Here is an 11,644-nt window from a genome sequence, read left to right as displayed (position 1 = left end):
TTTTAATTATTATTATAAGAGTTAGTGGGCACAATTGTGTAATGCGGTGGTGGAAACCCAAGTTTTTGAATTTGGTGGTGGGAAACCCAAACTTGCACCATAAAATAGAGGGAGAAGTCCAAGTTGGAGAAGGGGAAACTTAATATAAATCCAATTTTATAAGCTTGTCACTTCCCAATCCCAACATACGTCCTAGATCGACACGTGACGTCATCAAGTATCCGTACGTCTATCATACTCCACCTCTTGGATATGGCAAAGCACAACTCGAGCATCGATTCACTTAGTAATTTTTTTTTCTTTTTTATTTCTGATTGGTTGCTCAACCCACCCCCTCCCCCCTTAATTTCTGATTGGTCCTCCACCATTTAACTGATTGGTTCCTTCCCTTTGGCCTGAATGGCCTCTTTCCCACAAGGTGGGAGTTTATATTCCTTTAAATTTATAGTTTAGTGAAACAACTTCAAATGTCTGTAATTATACCGTTATAATCCGGACTCGCAAACGATTTTCGTTTATGCGTTCATGGTCTTGAGATCTATTTGAAAACATCAATTGTGAACTCAAAAGGTCAACGAATTTTAAAGATTGATTACAAAAATTCAAACCCAATAGTTATTCAATTTAATTCCAAAAATCAACGAAATTAAAATTAACTAATGAAAATAACGTAAACGTGAAATACGAATTTAAATAACGAGATATGTAATTAATAGTGAAATTCTGGGGACGGAATTTTTCAAAGCCATTATTAGTTATAGTCCAATTTTGTTTTAATTTTGAAGTTCTATCAAAGGTTAATTGTGTTTAGCATGATAACAGGCTTGTGTTGTTCTTTTATTTTTTTTTTCCAATTTTGTTTTAATTTTGAAGTTCTATTCAAGGTTAATTGTGTTTAGCATGATAACAGGCTTGCGTTGTTCTTTTATTTTTTTTTCTTTTTTCTTTTATGTATGAACCAGACGGGAAACATAATTATAAAACAAAAAATATACAATGCTGGGAGTATCTATATCATGGGCCCATTAGAAAGAAAACATTATTATATTGTAATACTACATAAGTTGATAAAAGGACCCAAGAGGAGTCCAGCATAGCATAAGATAATTATATTTTCACACACCAGTGAAGTATAACATAATACAAAATATATTAATTGTCCTCATCATCGCTGCTTAAAATCTCAACGGTAACATTCTGCATATTTCGTGAGCTCATCTATGGGAGAGACAAGCCTCTAGGATGAATTTTTGCTTGATAAGTGCGTGGTTCTTCAATAATAACGACATAACTAGTAGACTCTTCAGTTGTTGTTTCAACACAAACCAAATTGACAGGGTATTGTTCTGTCCTACTTGGGTTTTCCCATGCTAGCAATACACATCCTTGAGGTGCGCGTACGCATCCGTTACTGGAGGGTAATGCGTAGCCAAGGTGACCATCAGCAACAATAGTAAGAATGTATTGATTATCAATAGAACAAGGTATGCGTCTGCCATTAACAGGTTGTCTTGGAAATTGAGCTGGAGGATTTGTTGTGGAATTTGCTGTTGTAATGTTGGAAGCAATAGAAGAATGTGATGCTGGAGATTCGATTTCAATTCTAACTTCATGACGTCGCCTATCCGCCATTCTCAATGATGTAGAACTTGATCAAATTCAAAAGAAACACAAGTGTATGAAGCAACCTTCTAAGTTTCCATATACAAATTAGTAAGGGAGTGTGGACGTTTTATACTAGAATAAAGGCACAAATCCATAATTGTGCCAACATATTCTTTTGCTTTAGAGTGGTTTATTATTTATTAATATTTACTGGACACAATTTCTAACATTTGTGTCAGAAAAAGGAATTTATAATTATTAAGATATATTCTCTATTTGAAGACCTAATGAGAAGTAGAGTGATTTATTATTTATTAATATTTAGTGGACACAACTTCTATCATTAGTGTCATAAAAAGGAATCTACAATTATTAACTCATTTGTCTATTTGAAGACCAACTAACTTTTGCACAGAGACCGACCCTAAGGGCTAATTGTTGGTTATGGTCACTGCAGGTAGGACTTTTAATACAATAAAAAAAAAACACTTACTATAAAACCAAAAACCATATCACCAAGTATAAAAAACAAACCTGCAGGAAGATAACAATCTAAAAAGCAGTTCGAATCTAACAAACATTCATTGCACCTGGAAATGATCCTTTGTAAATCTAAAACACGCCACTTAGTATTACGGTGTAATGGTATTCTTCTTTACTTATAAGTGAGAGATCTGAGGTTCAGCTCTTGCGAAAAACGAATTTGAACAACATTATTGCTAACTTATTTTGAGGCTAAAATATTGCATAGTAATAAACAGCTTCATACCATTATTTACCACAATTTTATAAATTTTAATTATTGGTGTGCTAGAGGAGGTAAAGACAAACGAGAGAGAACATATAGTGCCTCTAACAAATAATTTTTATAGACACAAAATGTTTTTTGTACCCATTTTCAGTAAAAAAAGTTGTCATTTGACCCCACTCAACACGGTTTTCGTGCCCATTACTATTTTGTGTCTGCTTTTTTTAACATTGGGCACAATAGATGGTGCCCTCTATGGAATGAGAATTGTTTAAGCTTTTTGGTGGTCAAACTGACACAAAATTCTCAATTGTGCCCTTTATTTTGTACCCAAAGCTCATTTTTAGGGTCTAACAGTTTCTTACAATCTGCATCAACTAAAAAAGAAGATTAAATTGATTGGGATCTTTCCCCAACTGATTTTCAGTACAAGCTTGAGAATTAAGGAAGCAAATGTGTATTCAATAGCATGCACATAGGGATGCAACATGCAGGACACCCCCACCATATTTTCATTTCATTTCATTTCTTGCTTGTCTTGTAAACATTGGCACTTCAAACTAGGCAACCCACTCCAGCCTTAGCCAGAGGGAGATACAGAGAGATTGATGTTTAATGTATTGATTTTTCGACGTGATTGTCACACGTTTTTATGTACGTATTTTTCTTACAACATTTAAATATATTTTTTAATAATATATTTGAAGTGTATGATGTATTAACAATGTCGTGTATATATATATATATATATTCTAACACAACAACTAATAACAACACATGATAATGTAAAAGTTGCTCCAAAATATCAAATCCATATTGGTAGATTCTTATCTGATTCATAGTAACTCGGTAACAGCAGCACATAAATGCAGACTGGTGTGGAATTAAAGCATCGCACAGGTTTAGCAGTTGACTTTTATTCACCACCTCATTCTAAACCAATTAGAAACATGTTTGACAAATATTTTAATCTGACAAAAGTCAAATTTAGATACGAAATTAGTGATAAGATTAAACTCAACCTTTTGTTCTCTGTATATAAGTTTGAACCCTCTCAAGTACGAAAGAGAAACGAAAAACATGCACCAGAAATGAAAGCAAACATACTAGTCATTGCGAGTATTTTCGCACTGCTTCTGGTCACAAAAACAATAACAGATGCTCAGCAAATTCCTACACACAAAGAAGTAGAGGAAGAAAAGAGATCAAGAGGCACTAGAAGCAGTCCCAGAAGAAGCAGCAGAAGCGGAAGCAGAAGTAGAGGTAGAGGTAGCAGTGGAGGAGGAAGAACAAGATCAAACTGTGATCCCTTATTCCAATACCTATTTGGAAGCTGTGGCCAATGGCCTTTTCCTACCAACCCTTCCCCAAACAACCCTTTTGCCCCAACACCTCGACCACCGCGAATTCCACCTTCTCCTCCTTCTCTCCCCTTCCCACCTTCACTCCCATCTCCACCACCAGTAGTACTATCTCCACCCCCACTAGTGTTATCTCCACCACCAGCGGCACCCCCACCCGTAGCCACTGCTCCACCACCATCATCACCGCCACCTTCCGCACCACCGCCATCATCGCCACCGCCTCCGCCGTCCCCGCCGCCACCCTCTCCACCTCCTCCACCACCCTTAGTTCCCTCACCCCCTCCACCATCTCCAAGTCCACCACCACCACCAGAATTCCTCCCCCCACCAATCCCTTTTGTATTTCCCTCCCCACCACCAGATCAATCGATACAACCACCGACCCTTCCGTGGCTAACACCTCCACCGTTGGTACCAACAACACCAGCGCAACCAGTTTTTAGTTTTCCTCCACCGTTAGTACCAACAACACCAGAACAACCAGTTTTTAGTTTTCCTCCACCTATACCAGGCATACTACCACCAGGTGATGACACTAGTACTACTCCATCACCCCCACTTGTTCCTATATTTACATCACCGCCGCTGCTGGGTGATCCGCCTCCATTTTCGTTTGCACCACCTATTATATCAACCCCAACCGCACCAGACCCTGGTGTGATTGATCAGCCACCGTCTCTTCCGATTCCACAATCACCAGAAGTCTTTCTGCCACCCCCAATTCCAGAAGTGCCCTTAACTCCACAGGAACCATTCCCATTTGGGTCCACACCACCAGCACCAGAACTCCCTTTTCTGCCTCCTCTTAATAAGCTTCCACCGGCGTTTGATCCACCTCCAATTGAAATGCCCTTAACTCCACAGGAACCATTCCCATTTGGGTCCACACCACCAGCACCAGAACTTCCTTTTCTGCCTCCTGTTGATCAGCTTCCACCAACGTTTGATCCACCTCCAATTCCTGAAGTGCCCTAAAACTATTTTTTTTTTTTTTCGTAGATGCATGCGGCTAGTTGAATAATAATTTTTACAAAAATGTACGAGTGCTTTCTTTTCATATATTTACTGTGTCCTGGAGTAATCAGATATTATTTATCTAAGAACTGTTTTCTCACCAACGAGACTAAGGAAATTATTTGCGTTTGAAGAAAAAAATTTCCTTCATGCTATTGAATCTTTATACATATAGGGAGCTGTGATTCTGCACTCAAGAAAATAAAACTATCATGCACTTCTCTGACTAAAACAAAAAATGAATGAATGCACAATAACTTTTGTTTTGACTTTTTTGCAATTAATTCAACCAATTTTTTTGCAGATAAGATCATAAGAACTTGCATTGATCTGTGTTCACGTTCATATCGATGCTCTGTGGCTGGGGCGAAGCTGATGAAGGGCTGGGGGCACGTGCCCTGCCCACTCTCATTGTTTTTGGTCAAAAAATTAAAAATATACAAGTTTTAAGTAAGTGGAAAAAAAACTACCCCAAATAATCTCTTCTTCAATCAATGGAAGTCTAAGAGTGTATATGTACCAGATTGTTTGCTGCAAGTTCACCATCGACGAGGTTAAATGCTTTCGGGATGCCATTTGATGGTTTGTGCTCGAAATAGTAAAGAGGGAGAGAGTATGGTGATGCGGATGTGCCAATAGAGACATATGCTAGCAGAACATCCTGCGATTCATCACTTTTAACCTGTGAGGTGGAGAAGATGACTGGTTGGAGAAACTTGACATCATAAGAGGGGGTGATAACGTTGATTAGAGTTTCGCGACGTGTTTTCCTGATTATCTTGTTGATTCTGTCATTCAGAGCAGAACCATTGTATTTGGGGCATAACACTTCTTTGTCGACCCATGCCACGAATTTTGCCGCCTTTTCTACCTCCATTCCTATCCATACCGCCCATTCCTTCAGTTTTTCAAGCCATCCGGATATGCGGAAGAACCTAATTCATCAGTTCAATTTGTAAGGTAAATATGTTGGAACTCAGAGAAAATGGCAGAAAGCTTTTGTACGTGTATAGTTTGATAACACTAGAAACCCGAGAGAATGTCCTTGTTTATTGAATGAAACTTGTGGCTGTTAAATAGCCTTACAATGCAATGAAATCGGAAATAACAACCCACGATTTACATGGCCTAAGATCGTGGTGCATGACTAAGTCAGAAACAGAAAGATAAGTTTGTCCCTCAAGAATAGGAGAGATTATTTGCACGGCTAGAAATTGAACCCTAGAAATAAGGAACCCTAACCCTAACGGCTAGGAGACTTCAAATACTTTAACATCCTCCCTTAAACTGAATATCATTGATAATCAGTTTATCCCTGGGTATTTGCAGACACCCATTGCTTCTCGCAGCTTTGCAAACACTTCTAACTTCAATGGTTTAGTCATAGCATCTGCAATCTGCTCCTGGGTTGAACACTGTTTGAGCTTCACTACTCCATCATTGACCAAATTTCGAAGAAAATGAAATCGAATGTCAATGTGCTTGCTACGTCCATGCATTATTGGATTTTTCGAGAGTTTGATGGTTGAGATGTTATCACAGTACACGACAGTAGGTTCATACTGCTCACAAGTTAGACTTTGCATAATCCTCTTTAGCCAAACAACTTGACAAGCACTTAAAGCTGCAACGATAAACTCAGCTTCGGTAGTGGAAAAAGCAACCACTGGTTGCTTCTTTGAGGACCAAGATACTGCACTTGAATTCACCATGAAGACATATCCTGATGTACTTTTCCTGTCATCTTGATCTCCTGCATAGTCACTGTCCGTGTAGCCAAAAAGCTTCTCATCTCCTCCCTTCCTATAAAATACCCCAAAACTGGATGTTCCCTTCACATACCTTAGAATCCTCTTTGCTGCCTTCAAGTGAGTCTCCGTGGGGCATTCCATATACCTATTGATTAAGCTTACAACAAACATCAAGTCAGGGCGTGTGGCTGTAAGGTACATAAGACTTCCCACCAGTTGCTTGTAAAGAGTACCATTGACTCCTACTCCTTCTTCATCCCTTGTGAGTTTGAAACCAGGAATCACTGGATTTTGAACCGAGTTGCACTGATCCATGTTGAATCTTTCAAGGACCTCGTGAGCATATTTTCGTTGGCTTATAAAAACCCCATATTCCTTCTGCAACACTCCAATCCCTAGAAAATATCTCATTTTTCCGAGATCAGTCATGTCAAATTCAACCATCATAGACTTCTTAAATTGTTCAATCATAACTCCATCGTTCCCAATGTATATAAGATCATCAACTTACAAACAAATAATCAATATTTTACCTCCATTTGCTGTTTTAGTGAACAATGTGTGCTCATGAGGACATTTGTTGAAGCCTTCTTTGAAAAAATATGATTCTATGCGACTGTACCAAGCTCATGGAGCTTGTTTGAGTCCATACAGTGCTTTCTTGAGTCGATAGACTTTTGATTCTTCTCCTTTCTGTATGTAACCTGGTGGGTGATCAACAAACACTTCTTCATTGATTTCGCCATGTAGGAATGCTGATTTGACGTCAAGTTGGTATATCAACCAACCTCTCTGTGCAGCAAGTGAAAGCACTATACGAATTGTGTCCAAGTGAACCACCGGTGCAAATACTTCTGCATAATCCATTCCATACTGTTGACTGTACCTTTTAGCCACTAGCCGCGCCTTGTACTTATCTACTTCCCCATGCTCATTGAGTTTGGTTTTGAAAATCCATTTCACTCCAACAGATCTTCCTCCTGGTGGTAGATTAGTTAATTCCCACGTCTCATTTTTCTCTATTGCCTTGATTTCTTGATCCATTGCTTGCCTCCATTTCTCACTTTTCACTGTGTCTTCATACGTCATCGGATCACCATTAGTGAATAAGGCTAGATGAGCTATATTCACATTTTCTTCATCAGAGAGACCTTAACCAGTCTCATAATCTCTCATCCATGCAGGAGGTCTTCGTGTTCGTCCTTCTAGGAGTGAGGTGACATTTGAAGTGTCTTCTTCGAAAGAACCACAGCTGTTGGACCCATGTTCGTCTAGTTCTTCAGCTGTCTCAGAACCATTTTCATCGTTTTCCTCTTCTGTACTTGCTTCTTCATCAACTTCCCATTCTAAATCAGCCAATATGGTTTGCTTATGAGCCTCATCCCAACTCCATTCTTGGCCTTTTTCAAAGACCACATCTCTGCTAACAATTATCTTGGAAGATATAGGATCAAACAATCTATAAGCTTTAGATTCGTCACTTACCCCCAGAAATATGCATTTGAGACTTTTGGCTTCAAGCTTCACTCTTTTGTTATCAGGTATGTGAACATGTGAAATACAACCGAAGACTCTGAAGTGCTCCACTGATGGTTTGAGACCCTGCCATGCCTCTTCAGGTGTTTTGCTTTTCACGGCAATGGTTGGACTTCTGTTTAGCACATGTACTGTCCAATTTACAGCTTCAGGCCAAAAGGTTTTAGGAATTTTCTTCTCTATCAGCATGCTTCATACCATATTCATTATGGTACGATTTTTCCTCTCGGCGACACAGTTTTGCTACGGAGTGTATGCAGCAGTTAATTATTTATGTATCCCATTCTCATTGCAATAGTTTGTGAACTCTTGTGATGTGAATTCACCCCCTCGATCCGTTCTCAGACTTCGAATGAATGCTCCAGTTTCCTTCTCCACCCTAGCTTTATAGGTTTTGAAGGTAGCAAAGGCTTCTAATTTCTCTATCAAAAAATAAACCCAGGTTTTTCTACTATAATCATCAATAAAGGTGATTAAATACCTTTTGTTGCTATTCGAGGTTGGGTTGATCATACCACAGATGTCAACATGCACTAACTGAAGAACTTTAGAAGCCCTCCATATGCTTTCTTTTGGGAATGGATCTCGATGATGTCGTCCTACTAAACAGCCTTCACATACTTGCTGAATGGCTTTGAATTGGGGTAACTCTTCCACCATCTTCTTTTGTTGAAGTACTTTGAGTCCATTCCAACTCAGGTGCCCATATCAATGGTGCCAAAGAGTGGCCTGATCTGTGGTTAGAGAGGAGAAGCACTTTGTCTCACTTGGTGGTGAGCAGTGAGCAACCACGATAAACATTCTATTAGGAGTCATTTTAGTTTTAATGATGAGCCTCTTCTCAGGGTGAAATATCTTACATTTGTCTCGTTGAATGAGCACAGTGACCCCTTTTCTTGCAACTGCCCAATACTTAATAGATTGTTCTTCAGTTCAGGTACAAAGAAAACTCCCGTGATCACATGAACTATCCCTTTTACCTCCACTCGAACTGTGCCTTTGCCTTGAACAATAAGACTCGAGTCATTTCCCATCTTTACTGATTCTTTGAAACTGCTATTAAGACCAACAAAAATGTCTCTCTTGCCGCTCATATGGTTGTTATACCCAGAGTCAAGAAACCAGATATGTTCAGTTTCAGCTTTTTTGAAATCGACATGCACCATCAACAGCATCTCCTCTTTTGTTTCTGTATAGTTTGTCTTTGAATCCCATGCTTTCTTTGGGCATTCCCACTGAAAGTGTCCTAACTCATGACAGTTGTAACATTCTAGGGTTGATTTATCAAACCTAGATCTGCCCCTTCCTCTTCCTCTTCCATGATAGTTACTACGACCTCCACCTCATCCTCCTTGTTGAGTCCTAGATGTGACTTGCAGTGCTTGTTCCTCCACTACAACATGGCGACTAATCTGTTGTTCATGCACCAACAAACTGCTTTGAAGCTCATCGATGGATAAAGCATCCAGATCATTTGATTCCTCAATAAAACATACAACATAGTCATATTTTGGAACAATAGACCTTAAGATCTTCTCTATGATCACCGCATCCTCCATGTGCTTTCTGTGAATCCTTATCTTGTTGGCAATGACGAGAGTTTGTCCAAAATAGTCATTGATAGATTTTCCAGCCTTCATGTGCAGCACTTCAAACTCATTTCGAAGAGCCTGCAATTGAGCACGTTTGACACGTGTTGTTCCTTGATATTTCTGCTTCAAGGAATCCCAGATGTCCTTCGCAGTGTCCTTCTTCAATATGGTCTCTAAGATCAAACGATCGATGGCTTGAAACAAATAGTTTTTGCACTTCAAGTTTTTCAGCTTCTGATCATCAATCACCTTCTTCTGTGCTTCACTTGAGTCAGCTCCATCTGCTACTGCAGTGACTCCTGTTTCCACCACGTTCCAATACTCTTTGGAACGTAGAAAGTTTTCCATTAGCATACTCCAGTGATCGCAGTGTCCATCAAATCGCGGAATCGCAGGTTGTACAAAGCTGCCTTCGGACGTCATATCTTTGTTCCTCCATACTAGTTCCTGTGTAGCAGGTTTTGATCAGGCCCCGTGGTGGGGCTCTGATACCAGATGTTGGAACTAAGAGAAAATGGCAGAAATCTTTTGTACGTGTATAGTTTGATAACACTAGAAACCTGAGAGAATGTCCTTGTTTATTGAATGAAACTTGTGGCTGTTAAATAGCCTTACAATGCAATGAAATTGGAAATAACAACCCACGATTTACATGGCCTAAGATCGTGGTGCATGACTAAGTCAGAAACAGAAAGATAAGTTTGTCCCTCAAGAATAAGAGAGATTATTTGCACGGCTAGAAACTAAACCCAAGAAATAAGGAACCCTAACCCTAACGGCTAGGAGACTTCAACTACTTTAACAAAATACACAAAGATAATTGTTATCAGCATTTTAAAATAGTCTCGTCTTTTGGTACATACACTAGAGTGAGTTTTGCTTGGCTCGGGAGGGAATATGTGTGAACTCCCATCAAAATAAAACTTTATGATTTCTTGTGCTTCAAAATAAATCTTTGAGTCAATAACACAAAGATTTAGTTGAAGCCCCTAAATGAATTCTCAAAAAGTGGCGGTAGAGTCCTTGTAATGGAATGTAAAACTATACATATTGGTATAAAATGTTACATGTAGGCAACAACATCCAAGTTCATAATTTAATGTTGTCCCGTTATCCATATTTTATAAATAAATTAAATCCACATATATTTCATGACATGGACAAAACAAGAGGTCAAAACAATAAAATTAAAAGTCAAGCAACCTACCTAAGAGGAGATCATGCATATGGTATACAATTTCTCAATGCTTTACAACTAGAAATTATAGTTCTCCTACTACCAATTAAAAAAATATAAGTTAACAACACAACCCTTAGTTGATCAAAATCAACTATTTTGAATTGAAACTTACAAGAGATCATGGTTGAAATGGGTGGGAGATAGAGAGAATGAGACAACAATACGTGATATAGGTGAAATGGAAAGAGGCATCAATTCATGATTTTCAACAAAATGGGCATTCTGTCGGTTAAAATTTCAAAAATAATATATTAATTTTCCATTTTAATCGGGTCTATATTTATAAGCCAAAATACCACGAGTAATATTAGGGAGACCAAATTTTTTTAAACCAAATTTGCAAACTAAATGATATGGTTGTAAATAATTGGATTATTAATTAAGTGTTGATTATCATGCTTGTTTCTTATTGGTGACACATCATTTGGTTTGTAATTTGGTTTCCCTAACATTACTCAAATACCACATAAGGGAAAATAGAAAGAAGGAAACAAAGTGAACCCAATAAGAAAAAGATAAATTGAAGTGCAAAGCTGGAAAAAAAAAAAAGAGAAAAGAGACAAGTGGAAATTGGCGTTATGGTTAAGAGACCAGAACGAAGAAAAGATGAAGGTGTGTTGGGGACTTTTAGGTTAAGGTAGACTCAGGCTTTGAGAACGTCCTCTTGTCTCCCTCGGTTCAGTTTTGTACCAAGTTCCGGAATATCTCGAAAGGATTAGCACGTCTTAGGAAATATCTCAGTTGGATTAATGACTCAAAGATAGCATGGTTAAACAAATAATGACTTGCTCAAG

The 11,644-nt window shown here is 38.6% G+C and overlaps 2 protein-coding genes across 2 annotated transcripts; one reads left to right on the top strand and one right to left on the bottom strand.

Moving 5' to 3' along the window:
* The first annotated feature begins 1,066 nt into the window (after positions 1-1,066).
* On the top strand, positions 1,067-6,973 carry LOC126609859 (leucine-rich repeat extensin-like protein 3). The gene has a single exon (XM_050277791.1). The coding sequence runs from the start codon at positions 3,220-3,222 to the stop codon at positions 4,690-4,692; it is 1,473 nt and encodes a 490-aa protein (XP_050133748.1). The 5' UTR covers positions 1,067-3,219; the 3' UTR covers positions 4,693-6,973.
* A 2,388-nt stretch (positions 6,974-9,361) lies between these two features.
* Positions 9,362-10,033, bottom strand: LOC126611933 (uncharacterized). The gene has a single exon (XM_050280241.1). It carries the CDS (start codon positions 10,031-10,033, stop codon positions 9,362-9,364), a length of 672 nt encoding a protein of 223 aa, XP_050136198.1.
* Between the last annotated feature and the right edge of the window lie 1,611 nt (positions 10,034-11,644).

Source organism: Malus sylvestris, chromosome 17 (assembly GCF_916048215.2).
Source record: "Malus sylvestris chromosome 17, drMalSylv7.2, whole genome shotgun sequence".
Taxonomy (NCBI): Eukaryota; Viridiplantae; Streptophyta; class Magnoliopsida; order Rosales; family Rosaceae; genus Malus; species Malus sylvestris.
This window is presented reverse-complemented; position numbering and strand designations above follow the sequence as displayed.